Genomic DNA, 24,148 nt, shown 5'->3' with positions numbered 1-24,148 from the left:
GACATCGAGAAGAGCAGCGAGCTCAGTGGAAAGGGCCCGGGTTTGGGAGTCAGAGGTCATGGGTTCTAATCCCGACTCAGCCGCTCGTCGGCTGGTGACTTTGGGCAAGTCACTTCACTTCTCGGTGCCTCAGTTCCCTCATCTGTAAAATGGGGATTAAGACTGTGAGCCCCACGTGGGACAACCTGATTCCCCTGTGTCTACCCCAGCGCTTAGAACAGTGCTCGGCACATAGTAAGCGCTTAACAAATACCAACATTATTATTATTATTCTCTGCGCCTCAGTTACATCATCTGGAAAAAGGGGATTAAAAGTTTGAGCCCCACGTGGGACAACCTGATGACTTTGTATCTTCCCCAGAGCGCTTAGAACAGTGCTCTGCCCATGGTAAGTGCTTAACAAACGCCATTATTATTATTATTAGAGCAACTGGGACATCTGGAGGAGAATTTGAAGAGAGAGTCAGGCCGGACTCCTGAAGGGCAACATGCATCTATCTTTACGTGTAAATAATAGGGGAAATGTGTTGATTCTGCATAGACCAAATGCTTAGAACTGTGCTCTGCATGCAATAAGCGCTCAGTAAATACCCCTGATTGATAGATAGGTCTTTCCACATAAATTTACACTCATGGGTGAAGCCTCACCATCTTGGAATATGAATAGCATTTGCTCTCCACACACATCTCGGCATGGGACAAGTGAGGACTTTTAAAATGAATGTTCACCCAAAGCCCACTTGCTCACATCTGTGCTTTAGAAGAAAGGTCTCACACCTTGAAAGGTAGAAGGCGTTTCTTTTCCAAAGTATAGAGCTACAAAAACACAATTGAATTTTAGTTTCAGAAATTTAAGGCCAGACTTCAATAACAAGAAATTCCTAAGAGTCAAATTCTGCTGTAAGGTGCTTGCTTTGGACTTCATACCGATTTTAGTTGGAAGCCTTACACGTTTCCATACAAGGGCAGAATTTGGCCTTAGTTTTGCACTCTCTGAAGGAAATAAACCAAAATCATGTTAAAAGCCTGGAAGAACACTGAAGGCAATCAATTCATTTCCCGGCCTTCAGGCAGGCCCGTACCTGACCAATCACAAATAGATGATAATTTATTCAGCTCTTAATAGGCCTCCAGAAAAGCATATTCCATAACCAACTTCACGTTTCACGGTCCTTCCTGTCACTGATTTTTTTTTCTTTGTTTCTATCTTACTGCCTTCAGACTGTGGCATAAAGTGATTTCCTCCAGAAGGTATATAAAGGCTACAGAACTGAGCTCGTTTTTTGTTTTTTTTGTTTTATTTTTTACTATGCTGGAAGAGGTTATTGCATTCTGAGGGGTCATTATCCTTATCATAATAGTGATAAAAGTATTTCACTGTAAAGATATGAGAAGTTAGTGCCTCTGAAAGTTGGCAGGTGCTTTCTAGGTTATGCAACATATAAAGGAGTAGTCTGTTTTCCACACTGCTTTAGGAAATAACATCGGTCAGAGGCATGTAGGAATGTAATAGGATTAGCCATTACACAGGTTTTTACCGCTATTAAGAAAATCAAAGAGTTAGATGGTGTGTCTCATGTGGGGCGGGGGCTGTGTGCATCTAGATGATCTTGCGTCTACCCCGGTTCTTAATACAGTGCTTGGCACATAGAATGCACTTAACGCGGACCAAGATTACTATTATCATTTAGTTAGGCCTGAATTTAGTTGCCTAACTGCAAAATACTGTTATTGAAATGCCTCAAGATACAGTCTTTTGCATTTTAAGACCAATGAGGAAGAAGGACCTTGGGGAATTATTGACAGGGTAAAATTATTCCTTTCTGAAACTGAACAATTTTCTCTTGTTGAAACAAAAAGTGACTGTCAAAACACATTTCCTGAGTTCCTAGAAGATTCATAGCACTCTTCTTTTAGTGATTATGTCACTTTTTTCCTCAAGCACTTTTCTGTCTAATGAGAAGAAGGGAAGAAACAGGGGAATCAGCGTAGCCTAGTAGAAAGACACGGGCCTGAGAGTCAGAGGACATGGATTAGAACCCACGACCTCTGGCTCCCAAGCCAGTGGTCTTTCCACTAAGCCGCGCTGCTTCTCTGTACCTATTCATTCCTTCAATCGTATTTATTGAGCGCTTACTGTGTGCAGAGCACTGTACTAAGCGCTTGGAGTGTACAAATCGGCAACAGATAGAGGCAAGCCCTGCCCAACAATGGGCTAGATATATACACACAATTACTAAAATAGAGTAATGAATAATATATACAAATATCACAAGTGCTGTGGGGAGGGGAAGGGGGTAGAGCTGAGGCAGGGAATTCGGGGAATGGGGAGGGGACGAGGGGCTAAGGGAAAGGGAGGGCTCTGCCTGGGAAGGCCTCCTGGAGAAGGTGAGCTCTCAGTAGGGCTTTGAAGAAGGGAAGAGAGTTAGTTTACCTACCATAAAGTAAGTACTTAGCACATGCTATTATTACTGTCGTCCTTAAAAAAAGAATTTAAAGACCTAGCACCACGCTGCCTCAAACAATGCAACCTGATTATCTTGTATCTATCCCTGTGTTCAGTACAGTGCTTGGCCCATAGAAAGCGCTTAACAAATACAACAATTATTACAATCATCATCATCAGCGTAGATTCTTGAGAAACCTGCCTGACTGAGTGAAACCGAGCTGGTGCCATTATTATGCTATCTGTTAAGCGTTTACTAGGTGCCACGCACCGTTGTAAGCGCTGGGGTAGATACAAGGCAATCAGGTCGTCCCACCTGGGGCTCACGGTCTTCATCCCCATTTTACAGACGAGGTTACCGAGGCAGAGAGAAGTAAAGTGACTTGCCCAGGGTCACACTGCAGACAAGTGGCGGAGCAAGGATTAGAACCCATGACCTTCTGACTTCCAGGCCCACTAGGCCATGCTGCTTAGCATATTGCTTCTAGACGGAAAACTCCTTGTGGGCAGGGAACGTCCCTACCAAACTTTATTATATTGTGCTCTCTGAAGCAGTTAGTGCTGTGTCTGCACGCACTAGATTGTAAGTTTTTAGAGGGCAAAGATCATGTCTTCTAACTCTATTGAACACTCACGGCACTTACTCTTTGGTGTTCCACGTAATGGGTGCTCAATAAATACTAGTGATTACTTGATATCAGTTATCTCATTTCCCACTACTATTTGTCCACTTCTGCCTACATTTTCTCAAAGGCAGGGATTACGTTTTATCTCTTTTGTACATTACCCAAGTATCGCACATAAGGCCCTGCATACTGTAGCCATCAGTTAATACTGATTGTTTACGTAGGATAATATCTCGTTGTTTTTTCCAACATTCTCACCCAACGTGCCCTTGTTCCTGCTACCTGGAGTGAACCCCAGGAATTGTGGGGGGAGAAAAGAGAGAGAGCGAGAGACATCAGCCTCTCATACCCCTCAGGTAGCAGGATATGAAGGTTGGGAGAAGGAAGAAGGAGAGCTTGAGGTGACTGACTACTAAAAGGATCCTTCTTCTCATCCTTCCCCACATCCTTGGTGTTATCCAGTTTTGCTCCCTTGGTGTAGACAGATACAATGCGGATGCAGTTCTTACCCATCCTTCCACCCCTTCCCCTGGCTGCCCCCTCACTCTCTCCATCATGGAAGTGGAAATGACCCGCCTCTGCGGCACTAGAATGAATGTGGAAAGTAGGGGAATGTGACCATTTTAACTTCTCCCCACGCGGTTCCCGATTCTCTTTCTTTCATGTACTTGGCAGGGATATTGACTCACATACACTGCTTCCAAACAGATCAACTGATAGAGAAGATTAGAAAATAGAATCTGGGTTGTCGTTGGGTTTTTTTGGCTGGGAGATGTGGAGTCGGGCAAAAATAAACATTTCAGAGTAGCTATATCTAGAACTATTACCTTCGATGGAAACTACCGCACCTATGAAAACATAAGCCTTTACAAATTACCGAGAGTTTCCCTGCTTAACCTGAAACGGCTCCTTCCATACAGAGCAAAATCGTACCAAAAAAGGCTTTCAAAAACACATCCATATCCTGAAGACACTAAACACTATTTAGCGTTTGGTTCAGTGAACCAATAAACTAATGAAAATAGTCTGTAAACCTGCCCACAACCTAAAGATTCAATTTAGCCCTCATCGACCAAGTCTCTTTCAAATAATATCTGCACTATGCACTAAGGTTATGAATTCAGCACATTTTTCTGTTTTTCCATTTGAGGTCAAGTGTGGTTTTTCATTTTCTCGAGAAGGAGAAGTCGACTTCTGTGGCTTTTAGTTCAAAAGGCTACTGGCAAACAGAAACAAACTTCTTTTGTAGAGGTCTCTGCCCTATCTTATCTACAGTCATAAACAGTGGGTGGAAAGAGCACTGATTTGATAGTCAAATATCATAAAAACGCTTAAGCTTTATATTAAGCCTAGAAGTTGGAGAAGAAACGCAGGAATCCAAAGAAAGTTTCAAAGCAAAAGAAAAAGGAATTTGGCTCCAACATGAGATGATCATTTGAAGTGCTGAGCTCCCACTTCGGAAAGATGAGCAGCTCTGGGGAAAAAAAAAAATCAGCTGTATTAACAAGAGAGAGTTTAAAGAAAGCTTAATCTCAACTGGCGTGTTCACTGAGAGGTCAGCTCAGTGGATTTATTCACCGCCGGATTGAGAGGGGCTTGTCTTCGCCTCTTCAACTACTAAACCAAATTGGAGGTCTCTGCAGTCTGTCAAGTCCTTAAAATCTCTCTGCTAGGAATTGGCTCCCCTGCCCTGAGAAGGATTAGTTCAATTTACACTGCAAGTGCCACAAATAAAGACTTTGGTATGTGGATGCTCCATTTTTTGGTCCTGATTAAAATATGAAAATAAAAGGACAGGTATACGATTTGTCACCGTCTTGGGTGGCGGGAAGGCCGAGGACAGGAATAATTCATTATTTATCTTTAGGCTTCTGGGCATGTAACTAGAAAAGGTTGCTGGGTAGCAGGTATTTCAGAAGAAAGCTTTCCTTAGTCTGAGTAATGTGGATAATTGGTTTCTTTCTCCATTTTTCCGTGGTGGAAGTGAAGAGCTGGAATAACGCATGCAAAATGTGTTGCGTGATATTTACACGGAAGGAATTTTAAATATCTGAAATATTCTTTTGTAAATGCTCATTTAATTTGGGACAATAATGCCACTGAAGCAAGAAAACGAAGCAAGACAGTTCTCCAGTTACTCTTCACAGAAATATCTCAAAATTCAAGCTTTTCAAGAAGGTCAGCTGAGAACAATCTTTGTACCTTTAAACTCTGTGATGATGACAATAAGCTAGATACTATACTATATCCCTCCTCACTCATAGGTCTAGTTATCCTAAAAAAGAAAGCTCGGTTCTTGTCCACAAAGTTATGGGGCTACTGATCACTCCTCATGACAATCCCACAGTTCTAACAGTTTATCTTCAAATGCGGTTAAAATCTTCACAAATGATACAACAGATATAAAAAGAGGAGACACGCACCAACTCAACCTCAAATAGTAGAAAAATATGCATTCATCCCAGAATTCACAGAACCAACCTTTCTGGAGAGTGATTCAATTCAATCTGATTAATCGGTTGATTAATCACTTCACAATTCGTAAGCAAGCCATCGGATGCGGCTGCAGAATTACGCCACAGCAGTAACTTGAGAAACCATGATGGGTCCCGAGAGTGGTAAATCCATCACCTTGGCCCAGGGCAATCCTCACATCTGAAACGGAGTTGCCTGGAGGATTTCTGATCCCACCTGCCGGCCTAGCACATCAACTCACATCAGAAAATATTGCTAAATAGTGCTAAATAAAATCATACTGTAGTATTTGTTAAGCTCTTCCTATGGGTCAAGATCTGTTCTACGAGTTGGGGGCATGCCAGATAAACAGATCAGACTGTCTCGGACTCACACGGCTCGCAGCCCAAGTAGCCAAGGAGGAGAACAGGTATTGCACCCCCACTGTAAAGATGAGGCACCTGAGGCACAGGGAAGTGAAGTGACCTGGCCAAGGTCACACAGCAGGAATATGGCCGAGCTCGGATTAGCACCCAGGACCTCCTACTACCAGGAGCACGCTCTTTCCACCAGGCCACGCTGCTGCTACTGACGGCACGCTCCGATCGGAAATTTCACGGCTCTCGGGCTGTTTTATATCTTTCAGGCCTACCTTGATTCCCCCCTCCGCCCCCAACTCAGGCTATTTTTAGCTCCACGCATTTCTGCAGTCAAGTCAGACCAAATTTGAAGGCAGCAGACACCCTATTGTTTGAGCTCACTAGAATATTGATTCCCCTTTCTGACAGTTGAGAAAGTGGGTATTCATTCTGGCCTGACCCAGAAAAGGGGGCTTCAGGAGAAACGGGGGCTTCAGGGGAAGTTATCGCACGAGGAGCGACGGGGCCTAGTGGATCGAGCATGAGTCAGAAGGATCTGGGTTCTAATCCCAGCTCTGCCATTTGTCTGCTGGGTGACCTTGGGCAGGTCTTAATTTAACTTCTCTGTGCCTCGGTTATCTCATCTGTAAAATGGGGTTTGGGAGCCCCATGTGGGACCTGGTCTGTGCCCAACCTGATTAGTTGATATCTACCCCAGTGCTTAGTGCAGTGCCTGGCACATAGTAAGTGCTTAACAAATGCCATTAAACACACACACATACAAACATCAAAAAAACACCCCAAAACAAGCCAGTTTCAAATTTTGGGCTCAGCTTTTCTAGGCAAATGTGTCATTTCCCCCCCTCAACGAATTAGGCCAAAAAAGAATTGTGTTTAATGAATGTCTCAGACATTCATTTAATGTCTGAGAAAGCCCAGTCCACCAGTTTTTTTCCCCTTCTTGATGTGATATTTCCTGAAGACGAAACCATTCTTCAGAGAATGTAACTTAAAGTGACTGAAGTTATTCCTTAATAGTCATTCAGGCATTTGGGAAGGTGCATTAGCTCTTTGAGTTCACTAAAGGTTTAAGTTCAATGCGGTAGTTTCTCACTATGTCGCTTCTATATCTGTGGAGATCGGGCAAGATTGTTTTTTCCAGCTGCAATTATACCTGGGGTTACATTTCAGACAATAGCAGCATGGTCTCCAGCTCTGTAAAATAGACTTTTAGTGTACACGCAATGATACCCTCTAAATGGTTTCTCACGTCACCTGAAAGAGCTGGGGTGGCGGCACGGTCTGGTGGAAGGAACGGGGGATTGGGAATCGGAAGATTTCGATTTGAATCCTAGCTCCTCTACTGGTATGCTGAGCAAGACACTTGAACCTCTTTGGTTTCCTCATAGATAAAATGGGGATAAAATGGATTGTGAGTCCCCCGGGCGACAGGGACTGTGTCGATTCTCATCCACTCGTATCTGCCCCAGCACACGGTCGGCACTTCATAATTTCCCTCTAAGAACGTAAAGGAGTTAATGGTCCTCCTACATGCCCAATAAGGAGAAACTCTAGAGACTTTCATCTTGGAATTAGAGCTCTAGGTCAGGTTGTTTACATTTAATTTAATGAAATTATATTAATGTGAACTGCCTTCTAATATTCCATTTATAATCTTAGCATTCCATTAAATGACAGGCACAAGAGACCCCCAAGGTCAGAATGATTTCAAAATGAATTCTAGAATTGCTTAATTCTCCCTCCAGATACATCTTCAACCTCTTAAATGAACAAAGAAATAATAATACATCGATTATGTATCATGATAAGGATCATAATTACATCGATTAGACTGTAAGCCCATCAATGGGCAGGGACTGTCTCTATCTGTTGCCGATTTGTACATTCCAAGCACTTAGTACAGAGCTCTGCACATAGTAAGTGCTCAATAAATACTATTGAATAATGATAATAATAATAATAAAAAGTAAATCACACTCCTGGAGAAATTCAGATTAGATGTAAACCCAGATATTTTTAAAGCCATTCTGCTTTTTTGACAAATTTTAGAACTAGATTTCAAGGGTATTGTTTTTAGAAGTTAAATCAGATATGCGGTTGATTACTTAAATCTCTTTCCAAACTTTCAAGTTATTTCAAGTTTTCCTTCTGGAGGTTATGGGAAAAGGCGATGACCAAGACAATATATCTTTAAAAGTATACTAAAATAAACCTTTTAAAAAAGATATTGCTTTCTGGTCTTGAAATTGTAACGTAGCTGCCACAGAACTCTGCATATGGTTTGCATCTTCCTCTACAGCATGAAAGAATTATTTCTTACATCACAGAGAATTTCTGACATTTATTTTACATATTCAGAATACACCCTTAGTACAAAAAATGGAAGGTTGGCCTTTTGAAGAGAAGCAGCGTGGCTTAGTGGAAAGAGCACGGGCTCGGGAATCAGGTGAAGTGGGTTCTAATTTCGGCTCTGCCACTTATCTGCTGTGAGACCTTGGGCAATTCACTTAACTTCTCTGTACCTCAGTTACCTCATCTGTAAAATGGGCATTAAAGGTGTGAACCCCACGTGGGCAACCTCATTACCTTGTATCTACCCCAGTGCTTTGAACACTGCTTGGCACATAGTAAGCGCTTAACAAACACCACAATTATTATTTTGAAAATTTGCAAAAAGAAAATAAATAATAACAGATGTATAAGACAATGTAAATGGATACCTAAAAATGTTTAAATAGTTTACAATGAGTTTTATAAGGTCTAGGTAAAAAATAATTCTATTTTGCCACAAGAGAATGAAAAAAAGAGCACCTTGCTATTTTCAAAGGGAGTCTTACCCCTGTCTTACAGCGTTTTCTGAGTACTTCCTATTGAAGATGAAAGTTTTCTTCATGAATACAGGATTTGAATACTTTAGAGTAGAAAAAGAGGCTACAGTTATTTTTAAATATGAAATATATGTTAAGACAGAAAACAGAAAAACTTCTTTCAACAAGCTTCTTCACTGACTTATCTGAACAGAATCCACGAGCTCGACAATCTCTAAAGTACAGCCTCAAGAATTTAACTCAAACACACTCAATCTTTTGATCTCACAGACCTTTGGTTCTCCTTTTCCACAAAGTTTTCATCTCTCTCTCTCTCTCTGTGTAGATATATATGTGTACATTTTACACCGTGCCCATGAAATTACAGCTGTGCATCCTTTCTGTGACTCCTTGCTATTTGGGGTGAATCTTGTTCAGACACCAGTGATTGACTGGAAAGATGTGTTTTATTGCCAAACTTATCTCTTGGGGGTAAACAGTAAGAGTGGGAAAAAAATGTCAGCATTTTAATCAGTAATGCAGTCAGTGAAACTACTTAGACTTGAAATTCAATAGGAAGGAAATTCACTAGGAACATGGGATCGGCTTGAGGATTTAGTTTTATTCTAAGAGCTAATCTCATATATATGTATGTATTCATGTACATACATCATGGAAATAATGCTCTCTGCTGGTGAAATTATTTTGGGTGCTGTAATTCTACCATCGTTTGGCTGACCGGCTACAAATAACAGGTAAATATATTTTACAAATACGCGCTTCTGGGAACTTGACACTGTTTAACCACGTGTGGAAAATACCGCGTGGGTTCTTTTCAGGAAACCTAAGATATACAGTGTTTAATCAAATAAATGGTGGCAATCGAATGCGAAAAATAAAAGATAGCAACGCTAGCCATTAGAGAAGCAGCGTGGCTCAGTGGAAAGAGCCCGGGCTTGGGAGTCAGAGGTCATGGGTTCGAATCCCGGCTCTGCCACTTGTCAGCTGTGGGACTGTGGGCAAGTCACTTCACTTCTCTGGGCCTCAGTCCCCTCATCTGTAAAATGAGGATGAAGACTGTGAGCCTCACGTGGGACGACCTGCAGACCCTGTATCACCCCCAGCGCTGAGAACAGTGCTCTGCACATAGTAAGCTTTTAACAAATACCAACATTATTATTATTGTTATAAACTCACACCCACCTTTGCACATTTCTTACCTTACAGTGAACGGTAAAGGAGTGCAGTGCGAGGTCATGGAAAATAGTATAAATTGCTTAGAAACGTGAGGTTCTTTTTCATAAGGGAGGAAATGCTCACTTTTCTCGAAAAAAAATCTGATTTATTTGGGGGGGATGTAGCAGAATCAGACGGAAACCCTGAGAAAAAATCAGTACTAGGTGGAACCAGAAGAGGGCAGATTCTTCGCTTCATCTTTCAAATGGAAACGACGCGTGGGAAAAGGGCGATTTTAAGTATCTTTTCTCCAAGATTACCTGGTATTTCCGCGATGCATCATTTAATCAATTAGTCATTATTCTCTTTAGAAGCGAACAGTGCCCTGAAGCAGACTTCCTGACTTAACTTGTCATTCATTTTCCTGGACCAGGGCAAAGTTCTGGCGGGGGTTTGGCCTGGTTTTTTAAATAGTCACCCATTCCCACAGGAAAAACAAATCTATTTATCCACCTATTTATCTATCTACGTGGATATCAATTCACTTTGAAAACTGTCAGCACAATAACTAAAGGTAGAAAACGAGTCACAACACAAAGGAGGCTTTAGTGATGCGATTTGAGAAAAAGTCACACCCCAGTAATGGACACATCTTGTCTGTAAATCCACTCATATTACAGGGAGAAGAAAATTAAAGTCTAGCTAGCAAAATGATGATTCACAAAGCTTTTTGATATTTACTTTTAAGGGAGAGTTTTATACAGACACGGAACCAACGATAGTTACAACTGAACTTTTTTTTTCTTTCAAGCAGAAAGAATGAAATAACTACCTTTGTCATTTTTACCAACATTCAGTCACTAATTTTTCCATGTGGCCTATTTAGTCCCTTTTAACTTCTACGTTTTATTAGATTAGATTCATTATTTAATTAGATCTAGAACCCTGTCTGCATGGTAAATTTCAACTATAGTTTTGGAGTTGGTCAGTTTTCAAATTCTTAAAAACCCAATTTAATTCATCTGGGGCGGTGGAGAAGAAGACCCATGCTTGCTTAGCAAAGAAGTGCGGTGTTTTTTTGAAGAGGGGGTGGAAGGGGAGGAGACGGTTTTTAAATGTTTGAGTTTATGTGGATCCGTGGCTTAGTGGAAACAGCCCGGGCTTGGGAGTCAGAGGTCACGGGTTCTAATCCCGGCTCTGCCATTTATCAGCTGCGTGACTTTGGGCAAGTCACTTCACTTCTCTGGGCCTCGGTTACCTCAACTGTAAAATGGGGATTAAGACTGTGAGCCCCACGAGGGACAACCTGATGACTTCGTATCTGCCCCAGCGCTCAGAACAGTGCTTGGCGCATAGTAAGCGCTTAACAAATACCATCATCATCAGGAAGCTGGTTAAATGAGTGAAAACGTTTCATTTTTGTAGTTGGGCGTTATTCAAACCACTGGTAGCTTTTACCTTCCCCGGGGCTCAGAACAGTATTTGACACAGACTAAGCACTAAATGAAAAAAGTACGACTACTACTTCTAACAAGAATAAAAATGAAATAATGGTAAAGGAAAGATCAGATTTGATAGTGACAAAGAGCTACGCTCACTTGCAGTAAGGCCCAAGGGAAGATTAAATAGTTTCTTAAGCTCATGGGGTATGGAAACATCCAGTTATTATTTGAATCTGTTGGTGTCACGTCCGTGGGGTTACGAAGGTACCGGGCCCCGGTACAGTGGGTCGGTCCAGTACAGCGCTCTGCACTCACCGAGCGCTCAGTAAATACCGTCGATTGATCGATTGACCCCAGAGCTTCCGAGCTTGCCCGGAGAGCCCTAAATTAATTCTTTCTGCAATTTCTCCTTGGAAACCTGCCTGCCTCCCACTCCCAAGCCGAGCCCCCCGCCTGCCCTTCGGGGGTGGAAGAGCGGGCATCTCCGTCGGAGCTCAGAAGGCCGCGCATCTGCCTCACCGACTCCGAAACCAAGCGGTCCATGGACCTTCACCTGGCCCGGCCTTCTGATCCCTCTGGGATTCGAGGGTGGGCAGCAGAAGGACCGGGGGACCTCTGGTCCAGGTCCTTCCATCACAGACTGGGAGTTGTGGGGTGGGAAGAGGGAGAAGAGGACCGGCGGACCTCTGGTCCAGGGCCCAGCAGGTCCATCCATCACAGATTGGGAGTTGGGGGAGGGAGGGGAAAGGAACTGGGGAGCTCAGGTCCAGGGCCCGGTGGGTCCCTCCATCACGGACCAGGGGTTGGGAGTTGGGGGAGGGAGGGAAGGACCAGGGGAGCTCAGGTGGAGCTCAGGTCCAGGGTCCGGTGGGTTCCTCCATCACAGACTGGGAGTTGTTGGGGTGGGAAGAGGGAGCAGAGGACCGGGGGAGCTCTGGTCCAGGGCTTGGCAGGTCCCTCCACCACAGACCGGGAGTTGGGGGAGGGAGGGAAAGGAGCCGGGGAGCTCAGGTCCAGGGTCCGGCGGGTCCCTCCAGCCTGAACTGGGTTGGGGGGCGGGAAGAAGGATCAGAGGACCGGGAGAGCTCTGCTCCAGGGTCCGGCAGGACCCTCCATCACAGACTGGGAGTTGTGGAGCGGGAAGAAGGAGCAGAGGACCGGGGGAGCTCCGGTCCAGGGTCCGACTGGCCCCTCCATCACAGACCGGGAGTTGGGGGAGGGAGGGAAAGGAGGCGGGGAGCTCAGGTACAGGGTCCGGTGGGTCTCTCCAGCCTGAACTGGGTTGAGTGGCGGGGGAGGCACGGGAAGGGGGATCAGAGGACCGGAGGAGCTCTGGTCCAGGGTCCGGCAGGTGCCTCCATCACAGACCGGGAGTTGGGGGTCGGGAAGAGGGATCGGGGGGCCGGGGGAGCTCTGGTCCAGGGTCCGACGGGTCCCTCCATCACAGATCGGGAGTTGGGGGAAGGGGAGGAGCCGGGGAGCTTAGGTCCAGGGTCCGACGGGCCCCTCCATCACAGACTGGGAGTTGTTGGGGCGGGAAGAGGGAGCAGAGGACTAGGGGAGCTGAGGTCCAGGGTCCGGAGGGTCCCTCCATCACGGACCGGGAGTTGTGGGGCGGGAAGAGGGAGCAGAGGAGCGGGGGGGGGGGGGGGGGGGGGCTCTGGTCCGGGGTCCGGCGGCTCCCTCCATCACAGATCGGGAGTTGGGAGTTGGGGGAGGGAGAGAAAGGATCAGGACCAACGATTAGGGAGCCGGAGGAGCCGAGGTCCAGGGTCCGGCGGATCCCTCCATCACGGACCGGGAGAGCTATGGTCCGGGGTCCGACGGGTCCCTCCATCACAGACCGGGAGTCGTTGGGGCGGGAAGAGGGAGCAGGGGACCGGGGGAGCTCCGGTCCGGCAGGTCCGGCAGGTCCCTCCATCACAGACCGGGAGTTGGGGGAAGGTGGGAAAGGAGCCGGGGAGCTCAGGTCCGGGGTCCGGCGGGTCCCTCCATTAAGGACCGGGAGTTGGGAGTTGGGGGAGGGAGGAAAGGATCAGGACCGGGGATCGGGGGGCCGGAGGGGCCGAGGGCCAGGGTCCGACGGGTCCCTCCATCACGGACCGGGAGTTGGGGTCCGGGAAGAGGGATCGGGGGCGGAGGGCAGCCGAGGTCCAGGGTCCGACGGGTCCCTCCATCACAGAGCGGGATGGGGGGCGGGAAGAAGGATCGGAGGACCGGCGGAGCTCCGGGCCGGGGGCTCGGCGGGTCCCTCCGCCCTGAACTGGGTAGGGGGGGGGGGCGGGAAGAGGGAGCGGAGGGTGGGAGGAGCTGAGGTCCAGGGTCTCCGCCGCGAAGGATGCCGATGGGGCGGAGGGGGGGGGGAATCAATCTGCGGCAGGGGGCCGTCCCCATTGGCGCTCGGGGACCGGCCGGCTCGGGCGGGCGATGGGGATGGGGGGCTCAGAGACCCCCGGCGGGCGGGCGGGCAGTTTTGGGCGGCCCCCTCCCCCCCGCGCCCCGCGGCCCCTACTCACAGGTAGGAGGTGTGAGGGCTGAGGGCGGCGGGCAGCCCGCCGAGCCCCCGGTCGGAGCAGTCGATCCGCAGGCGCAGGCGGCCGTCCCGCTCGCAGCGGCAGTGCGGAGGGCAGCCCCGCGGCCGGCCCCCCGCCCAGCCCGGGCCCCCGGGCCCCGCGCCGCCGCCCCCGCCCCCGCCCCGCGCCCGCCCCCCGGCCGGCCCCGACCCCGGCCCCGGCCCCGGCCCCGGCCCCCCGCCGCCCGGCCCCGGCCCCCCGCCGCCCCCGGCCGGGCCCCCGCCGCCGCCCGCCTGCAGCAGCAGCGCCGGGCGCAGGAGGAGCAGCAGCAGCAGCGCGGCCGTCGGGGAGGCGTCCATGGGGCGGCGGGCCGGGGCCGGGGGCCGGGGGGCCGGGGGGCGGCGGGCCGGGCCGGGGGCGGGCGCGGAGCGGGCCGCTGTGCGGGGGCATCCCCGGCCGCTCGCCGCTTTTTGAACGGGCTGCGGCCCCGAGCCCGCGCCCCGTGACGTCACCGCCCCCGCCCCCCAGCCCAACCGGGACCGGCCCCGCACGCCCCCCACCCCGCCTCCCCGCCCCTCCCCTTTCTGCCTCCATCCCCCCTCTCCCCCCCTTTCTGCCTCCATCCTCCCTCTCCCCTCCCTTTCTGCCTCCTTCCCCCCTCCCCTTTCTGCCTCCATCCCTCCCGTCCCCCCTTTCTGCCTCCATCCTCCCTCTCCCCTCCCTTTCTGCCTCCTTCCCCCCTCCCCTTTCTGCCTCCATCCTCCCTCTCCCCTCCCTTTCTGCCTCCTTCCCCCCTCCCCTTTCTGCCTCCATCCCTCCCGTCCCCCCTTTCTGCCTCCATCCTCCCTCTCCCCACCCTTTCTGCCTCCATCCTCCCTCTCCCCCGCTTTCTGCCTCCTTCCTTCCTCTCCCCCTCCCTTTCTGCCTCCCCTTTCTGCCTCCTTCTCCCCTCCCCATTCTTCTTTCATCCTCCCTCTCCCCTCCCTTTCTGCCTCCTTCCCCCCCCCCCTTTCTGCCTCCATCCTTCTTCTCCCCGGCCCTTTCTGCCTTCAGCCCCCTTTTCCCCTCCCCTTTCTGCCTCCTTTCCCCCCCTCCCCTTTCTGCCTCCATCCTCCCTCTCCCCTCCCCTTTCTGCCTTCACCCCCCCCCTTCTGCCTCCTTTCCCTGTCTCCTCACTGTTTCCTCCCCCCTTCTGCCTCCTCCCTCCCCTTTCTGCCTCCTTTCCCCCCTTCTTCCTCCTCCTCCTCCTCCCCTCTCCCGTTCTTCCCTTTCTGCCTTCTTCATTCCTTCATTCGTTCAGTCGTATTTACTGAGCACCTACTGTGTGCAGGGTACTGGACTAAGCGGTTGGAAAGCCCAAGTCAGACATAAGGAGAGACGATCCCCGCCCATACAGACCTCACAGTCTAGAGGAGGTGGGAGGCGGACATCACTACACGTAAACGCACGTCAATATAAATCCTGCAGGGACCCGAGCTCGCCCTCCCTCCCCTCTCAGAGCATCTCTGTGGTTCCGCACCTCACCCTGCCTCTCTAAGGGTCTGCCTCCCTCGGACGAACGAGGGAGCCCCTTCGTCCCCAGATAAATCTCGGCTCGATGGAGATTGCCCCATTCCAGCTCCCCGGGGCATCCGGGCAAGTGGGGCCTATTGCTATTTTATAAAGTGCTTTGAGATCCCCCTAAAATCATCCTCTAGACTGTAAGCCCGTTGTGGGCGGGGATAGAGTCTATCTGTTGCCTGACTGTACTCTCCAAGCGCTTAGTACAGTGCCCTGCACACAGCGAGAGCTCAATAAGTACGGCTGAATGGCTCCCCTGGTCGAAGCAGGCCCCGTCGCTGTTTTCAGATTGGTTGAAGAGCCCAGATTCCCATTGACCATCCCCATGCAGGTCCTGATTCAGCTGGGATGGACGCGGATAAACCTGCTTTCTTCCGTTGGCATTCCTTCCCCACCCCAATTCCACAGGGACCGAGCTGCCCTCCTGGCATTAGTCCGAGACGGGGCCTCCAGCTAGCCAGCCACTGGGGACGTAGGCCTTTGAGCGTTGCCACGTGGATCCAAATGTGAGAATTTTGCACGGGACCCTCCCGAGGGATAGAGTAGCGGGAAACAGAAATAAAAAAAATCCTCAGATTGTCAAATAGGAACACCGCCGAGCTTTCCATACGTGGTCCTTGAGGATGTGGAGGAGTTCCCTCTAGTCCCCAACCGAGCAGCACAGGCTCAGAGAACCTTAGCACAACTGCAATAGGTTTCAACCTGTTTCCAGTCTTCAAAATGAGGCTTGAAACCAACTTGGACTGATAAACAGAGGGATCCATTCAGTTCCTTTTTTTTTTTTTCCCTTTCTCTGTCAGGCCGTTCACCTCACTGGTTAATCATTTGTGCGATAATAATGGGCGGTGCACGTAGACACAATAATAGCACACCTAGGAACATAGGTAAGTGTACATTCAAACTTCAAAAGGTGCCTTCCAGGTTGGCAGTGTTCCTGCAGAGTGAGAGCAAAAAAACAACCCCAACAGTCTCAGGATTTAAGCTTTCAACTGAAAAGCAGCTCCTCAGCCAAGCCGTGGACCTCCAGGTGCCTGTTTTCCAAGAAGGAAGTGTTCAAATGGCCCTTTCTAGATCTGGAATCATTTTAGAAGGGAGGGCAAATGAGCATCCATGGACGCAGTCTTATTTCCCAGACCACTGGGGTAACTCTTCGAAGGTTTCCGCACTGCTTCAGGAAAAAGTTTAGGTGGCACAGAAGCCTAATCCGCTTTAATAATAATGAATAATTATGGTATTTGTTAAGCGCTTACCGTGTGCCAAGCACCTCCGGGATAGACACAAGGTGATTACACACTCTTCATCCCCATTTTACAGATGAGGTAACCGAGGCACACAGAGGTTAAGTGGCTCGCTCAAGGTCACACAGCTGAAAGGCGGCGGATCCAGGATTAGAATCCAGGTCCTCTGACTCCCAAGCCCGGGCTCCTGCTACTAAGCCACGCTGCTTTGGAGACCGCCATTTGAAGTGGAGATAGTCTATCGGGGAAGGGGAGAGAAGGAATCCGATCTCTGAAACGAGTCTCGTATCAAGAAGCGGCGTGGCTCACTGGAAAGAGCCCGGCCTTGAGAGGCAGAGGTCATGGGTTCGGATCCCGACTCTGCCACTTGGCAGCTGGGTGACTGTGGGCAAGTCGCTTACCTTCTCTGTGCCTCAGTTCCCTCATCTGTAAAATGAGGATTAACTGGGAGCCTCACGTGGGACAACCTGATTACCCTGTATCTACTCCAGCGATTAGAACAGTGCTCTGCACATAGTAGGTGCTTAACAAATACCACCATTCATTCATTCAAAGTATTTACTGAGCGCTTACTATGTGCAGAGCACTGTACTAAGCGCTTGGAATGGACAAATCGGCAACAGAGAGAGACAGTCCCCGCCCTTTGACGGGCTTACAGTCTAAACATCATCATAAACCAGTACAGAAAACTACGCAGCAAAGAGTTACGCTTAGGTCCGGGGTGAAAGAAGCTCCCCTTTAGACTGTAAGTTCCCTGTGGGCAGGGAACACGTCTACCCAGTCTGTTACATTGTACTCTCCCAAATGTTCAGTACGGTGCTCTGCACACGGTGAGCGCTCAATCAATACCGTTGATTGATTGAATGACTGACAGCATTCAATCTCAGGTTCCACCTAGAGGAATCCACAATCCTCTGAAGTCCAGGGAAAACAAAGGAACAGGCCCTTCCCTGTCATTGCTCTTCTGTACGGGGCACAGCTTTTTCCACCCGAAGCGCAGGTTCTCGAGTGTGCTACCGAAAACGTTGGTTTTCATATATCATTCAGACGTGCCTCCAACACTATTAAGCTCTCCAGTGGTCTCGCGGCAACGTCCTCTAGGAATATTACAGTATATCCAGATATCAAACTGAGGGCGGGGGGTGGGGGGGAGCCCCGATAAACCCTCAGGTCTTTTTAAAGCAAGCGTGAAGAGACGGTATCGGGAGCATCAGAGATGATACGCAGAGGGAAGTGGGGATGGGGGCGAGGGGGGAAGGAAACCCCTGGGAAGCAGCGAGGCCTACGTCCTCCCGCTGTCCTGGAACGCCCTCCCTCCTCACCTCCGCCAAATTAACTCTCTTCCCCTCTTCAAAGCCCTACTGAGAGCTCACCTCCTCCAAGAGGCCTTCCCAGACTGAGCTTGCCCTTTTCCCTCTGCTCCCTCTCTGCCCCCACCTTCACCTCCCCTCAGCTAAGCCCCCTTTCCCTCTGTTTCTCCCCCATCCCTTCCCCTCCCCTCAGCACTGTGCTCGTTTGTAGATATTTTTATTGCCCTATTTATTTTGTTAATGAAGTGTCCATCCCCTTGAGTCTATTTATCACGCTTAAGTTGTCTCGTTTTAGTCCGTCTGCCTCCCCCGTTTAGACTGCGAGCCCGACACTGGGGAGGGATTGTCTCTATCTGTTGCCGAATTGTCCATTCCAAGCGCTTAGTACAGTGCTCCGCACATAGTAAGCGCTCAATAAATACTATTGAATGGACGAAAAGGGCACAGGCCTGGGAGGCAGAGGATATGCGTTCTAATCCTGGCTCTGCCACCTGCCTGCTTGGGGAAGTCGCCTACGGTTTCTGTGCCTCAGTTGCTTCATCTGTAGCAAAATGGAGATTAAATATCTGTATTTCCTCCTATCTGGTCTCTCATTCCCATGAGATCTAGGGATTATGTCTATTCTAATTATCTTGTTCAGTGCCGGGTGCCTGGACGGTGCTTAACAAATACTATCATGATTGTCAGGGGACGGGATATGGAGCCTGTTTCTGCTTTCAGCACCTTGTCCACACCTCAGGATATTTGTGAGGAGGAGGCAAGGAGGCAGGGAGCATGTCTATCGACACTAACACTGAAACAGTAGTAGCAACAATAATGATAGTAAACGATGATAATAACTGATAATTAGGTGCCAGGAACCATCACGGCCTAGTGGAAAGAGCACAGGCTTGGGAATCAGAAAGATCTGAGTTCACATCAATCGATCATGTTCCTGAAGTGCTTACGGTGTGCAGAGCGCTGCGCTAAGCGCCTGGGAAAGTGCGACAAAGCAATTTAATAATAATAACGTTGATATTTGTTAAGCGCTTCCTATGGGCAGAGCACTGTTCTAAGCACTGGGGTAGATACAGGGTCATCAGGTTGTCCCACGTGAGGCTCACAGTTAATCCCCATTTTACAGATGAGGTCACTGAGGCACAGAGAAGTTTAGTGACTTGCCCACAGTCACCCACCCCACACATCCAATCCGTTACCGAGACCTGCCGGTCTCACCTTTATAATATCGCCAAGATCCGCCCTCTCCTCTCCACCCAAACGGCTACCTTACTGCTACGGGCTCTCGTCATATCCCGGCTAGACTACTGTGTCGGCCTTCTCTCTGATCTCCCTTCCTCCTGTCTCTCCCCGCTCCGCTCTGTTCTTCACTCCGCTGCCCGGCTCATCTTCCTGCAGAAACGCTCTGGGCCTGTCACTCCCCTTGTTAAAAACCTCCAGTGTTGCCTATCGACCTCCGCACAAAACAAAAACTTCTCACTCTAGACTTCGAGGTTGTCCATCCCCTTGCCCCCCTCCTACCTCTCCTCCCTTCTCTCTTTCCACTGGCCACCCCGCAACCCTCCGCTCCTCTGCCTCCCACCTCCTCACCGTCCCCCTCTCTAGCCCATCCCGCCGTCGACCCCCGGGCCACGTCCTCCCGCGGTCCCGGAACGGCCTCCCTCCTCACCTCCGCCAAACTCATCCTCTTCCCCTCTTCAAAACCCTACTTTCAGCTCACCTCCTCCGAGAGGCCTTCCCAGACTGAGCTCCCCCTTTCCCTCTGCTCCTCCCCCTCTCCCGTCCCCTCCCCTCAGCACTGTACACGTCCGCTCAACTGTATATATCTTCATCACCCTATTTATTCTGTTTAATGAGATGTACATCGCCGTGATTCCATTTGCTATTGTTTTATTGAGATGTTCTTCCCCTCGACTCTATTTATTGCCATTGTTCTTGTCTGTCCGTCTCCCCCGATTAGACTGTAAGCCCGTCGAAGGGCAGGGACTGTCTCTACCTGTTACCGATTTGTCCATTCCAAGTGCGTAGTACAGTGCTCTGCACATAGTAAGCGCTCAATTGAATGAATGAAAGTGGCAGAGTCGGGATTCGAACCCGCGACCTCTGACTCCCAAGCCCAGGCTCTTTCCATTGAGCCACGCTGCTTCCGCCACCCAGCCGCACCGCTCGTCCGCTGGGTGACCTCGGGCAAGTCACTTAACTCCTCTGTGCCTCAGTTTCCTCATCTGTAAAATGAGGATTAAGACTGTGAGCCTCATACTCACATGGACCGTGTCCAATCTGATTAGCTCGTATCTACCCCAGCGTTTCGTACGGTGCTCTGCACACCGTGTGCATTTAAGAATTATCATTAAAAGACTATAGTGCTCTCCAAAGCATTTAATACAGCGCTCTGCACAGAATAAGGATTACAGAAATATTCTTGATCAAATGATCGGCGCCTCGGTGATAGAAATGGAGAGAAGCTTGCTTTCTTTCTTTCTTTCTTTCTTTCTTTCTTTCTTTCTTTCTTTCTTTCTTTCTTTCTTTCTTTCTTTCTTTCTTTCTTTCTTTCTTTCTTTCTTTCTTTCTTTCTTTCTTTCCTCCCTCCCTCCCTCCCTCCCTCTCCCTCTCTCTCTCTCTCTTTTTCTTTCTTTCTTTCTTTCTTTCTTTCTTTCTTTCTTTCTTTCTTTCTTTCTTTCTTTCTTTCTTTCTTTCTTTCTTTCATCCATCCACTCGCTCACTCACTCACTCAATCGTATTTATTGAGCGCTGACTGTGTGCAGAGCTCTTTACTAAGTGCTTGGAAAGTACAATTCAGCAACAAATAGAGATAATCCCTACCCAAACTTTCACTGAGGAAGGTCGTATGCCCCAGATAGAGTCACTGAATACAAACAGGGCTCGAGCAGGCTCCGGTCGTCTACGTTCCAGTTTTCCTGGGGGCTGGAGGAATGACAGCTCCCAGACAGCACAGCAGCTGGAGTGCAAAATTGCACACACATGGTTATCTCTTCTCAGGTCCATGTGTCCCAGCATCACAAAGAGACTGTCACGCACGGAAGCCGAATGCCCTTGTGGACTCCGATGTACCATTTCTCAGGAGAGGGCCCACGCTCCTGGAGTTAGGCCGGAGATTTTGGCTCAAGACAAAGAGGAGTCACAGAGATTCAACAGGTCTTGGATCTGTATGAGAAAATTTCTAATCCTTTTGGAAACAGTTCAGTGGAGATGAGGAAAGGTCCGATGGAAGGTATCATGAGGTGAAATTTAGAATCTGCACCTTAGCATAATTTCTATAACGATCCCACTAGAGTAGAATCAGATCCTTTCTGCACTACTTTCCCGATTTGACAAATAGGTATTTCCCTAATTTTAAAATCTGTAGTGAAAGTGCGTTACTAAAAGAGACGTGTGAGTTTCTCATACACTATTAAGGTGCTCAGCTGAAGAGTGCCAGGATAATTTTGGTTAACAGGTAAGCAAGTATTCTTTTACAAGTAGAGTGAAATAGTGTTTACTCAACTGGCGAGCTATTATGGATTTATTCAACTTGCTTGGAAGGGTTCATTGTTTACCCTGATCATTTTACGTTCATGATATAATCAGTCTGATGCTAAATTTCTTAACTTCCTTGAGATAAACCAAGTTAAATTGAGGAAGGAAGAAAGAGAATTTAGGAATAAAGACCTACTTTATATTTTTTGTGAGGAAAACACTAATTCGTTTAATTTATTACACTGAAATCATTTACTCCCAGCTCTGCCACTTGTCAGCTGTGTGACTGTGGGCAAGTCACTTAACTTCTCTGTGCCTCAGTTCCCTCATCTGTAAAATGGGGATTAAGACTGTGAGCCCCACGTGGGACAACCTGATTCCCCTGTGTCTACCCCAGCGCTTAGAACAGTGCTCTGCACATAGTAAGCGCTTAACAAATACCAACATTATTATTATTTATTACTCTGAAAAATCAATTAAATCTGCATTTGATCCCACTCACTGTAAAAATGTGAACTTACAAATAGATCTAGCTGTTTATAATTCCCTAAAAAGGTATGAGAGTGAACAATATGTATCTGTCCTTTTACTTGGGTAATTTCACAAGATCATTTGCATCCATTTTTAAATATAATGAGTATGAGTCTCATTCTTCTTTTGCAGATAACTTGCTTGTCTAAGAATATATTCAAGGACCGAAGGGTAATTGTTTTGGCTGCAGATAAAATGAATTTTATTATTTCTAAACTCTCAGGACATCTTATTAAGTCTAAAATGATATGAGAAAAGAAAACTGAGGAAATGACTAATAAAATGCTCCCAATGAATGCTTTCCCAGCTTTTCAACAAACTTTATTCTGTTTTGCTAAACAGCGGCTGAGAGCAGAATCCAGATACCTGGAACCACCATTTTGTGTTGTTTTTTTCTACAGCTTCCCTTTTCCTTTAGATGAGCGATTCGACCTCCGATTCCTGAAATTCCTAGATATGGGAGCGGGTTGGCCTGGGCTCAGATGGGAGCTGAGGGAGAATAAAGGGAGTGATGCGAAGGCACTGCTTTAGGGAGTGCACACGATCGAATGAGAGTGAAAGGATCCTGTCCAATAATATTCCTTTTGTGGAGCACAAGGAGTGGAAGAAGTGATCGTAATTGTTCTTGCTGCATAGTTGTAGAAGCTGTAGTAATAATAGAATAGAAGAAACAGTGATATTAGTTGTCATAGCAACAGTTGTGTTGCACCCACAACAAGCTGCCTTATTAGTGACTGTTTGTGATCCCGTGAACAACAAGGGAGAGACTCTGCGAAGGCCCTGATGGGCTCTACCTGAGGCAGGTGATTGCAGGTTTGTGGGGTCGAAGCGGGGAGGGAGGAGGGGCCTTTCTCTCCCTGTTCTACCCTGTAACTGGGCCTGGAGCAATCGATGCCGCTCCGAGTGCCGATAAAAGGCGCTCGTTTTGAATCACATGAGGCCACCTGTAAGAGCACATAAAGGCAAGTACCGGGAGGAGAAGCAAGAAAGAAACTGGCTGGAAAGCAGCAGTATTTGGAGGCAGAAAGAAGAAGCATTGGCAGGATGGGCTCCTTTGACCACAAACTGGTACCGAGCCCTTGGTGGAGTGAGTGTGAATATGTGTCACTCTCTTGCACGCTGGTAAAACTAAGTCAACAACTTTCCACATTAGCTTTGGTGATCAGCGGTGTGGTTTGTCTTCTAGAGAGCAAGTCAGGGTGAGACAGGAGGGAGAAAAGGGAAGGGGGGGCTTAGTCTGCTGAGTCTGTGGCTCTTGGAGAAGATGATCCCTCAATTTGAAGGAGGGGAGAGTAATTGTCTGTCGGATTTGAGGAAGGAGGATCTTGCAAGATGTGCGCTAGGGGTCTGTGGTGAGATAGGTAAGATAAAGGCACAGTGAAAAGACTAGCATTCATTAGGCACTCAGCCAAATGCACACTCACCAAACACTTTTTTGTTTCTTCCTTGCACACAGATCTCTTCTAAAGTGCTCAATAATGATGGTATTTGTAAAGTGCTTACTATTTGCCAAGCTCTGTTTGAAATGCTGGAGTAAATATGAGGAAATCAGGTTGTCCTACGAGGGGCTCACAGTCTTAATGCCCATTTTCCAGATGAGGTAAGTGAGGCACAGAGAAGTGAAGTGACTTGCCCAAGGTCACACAGCAGACAAGTGTTAGAGCCGAGTTTAGAACCTACGACCTCTGGCTCCCAAGTCTGGGCTCTTTCTGCTAAACCACGCTGTCCAATCACCTAGCAAATTATGCATTCACACACACCCTTAAAAATGCACTGACAGTGAAATTCACCTATGAATTTATATGCGATTGAAAAGGTCAGCAGTGGGACTCCCAAATTCCAGACACAATATGCTCACAAAAAGATTGTTCTTTTGGTGCCACTTGAGAGGTTTGCAGAGTCTGATGCTATTTTATCTTTTGCCTCCTTATCCCTTGGTCTTACAACACTTCTGCTCCAAAAGGGCGCTCCCCTTTTGGAATTTATTCCAAGTTTTCCTGAGATGCAGCCCAGTCTGAGACTCTGTTCAAATGTTGGAAGATTAGTCTCAGCCCACCATATGGCAGATTTTCGGATACCTTGAGGTCATTGGTTTGCTTCTTGTGTCCCCCTTAGTATATCCATGTTAAGTGGAGCAAAGCTTCAGGGCTAGCAGACTAGACTAACTAGTCGCTTTAGACCGTCAGCTTCC

The 24,148-nt window shown here is 48.2% G+C and overlaps 1 protein-coding gene across 1 annotated transcript in view; it reads right to left on the bottom strand.

The window, feature by feature from the left end:
* The window catches only part of LGR5 (leucine rich repeat containing G protein-coupled receptor 5), a 102,669-nt gene extending 88,466 nt beyond the window's left edge, over positions 1-14,203 (bottom strand). The window contains exons 1-2 of the mRNA XM_029079307.2: positions 14,138-14,203; positions 13,848-13,978 (exon numbers count right to left, since the gene is read on the bottom strand). Coding sequence (XP_028935140.1) covers positions 13,848-13,978; positions 14,138-14,203 — 197 coding nt within the window. The remainder of the gene's footprint in view (positions 1-13,847; positions 13,979-14,137) is intronic.
* Positions 14,204-24,148: the final 9,945 nt, after the last annotated feature.

The sequence above is a fragment of the Ornithorhynchus anatinus genome, chromosome 14 (genome assembly GCF_004115215.2).
Source record: "Ornithorhynchus anatinus isolate Pmale09 chromosome 14, mOrnAna1.pri.v4, whole genome shotgun sequence".
In the NCBI taxonomy this organism is placed as follows: Eukaryota; Metazoa; Chordata; class Mammalia; order Monotremata; family Ornithorhynchidae; genus Ornithorhynchus; species Ornithorhynchus anatinus.
Note: the sequence above shows the minus strand (reverse complement) of the source record. Positions and strands in the feature narration are given on the sequence as shown.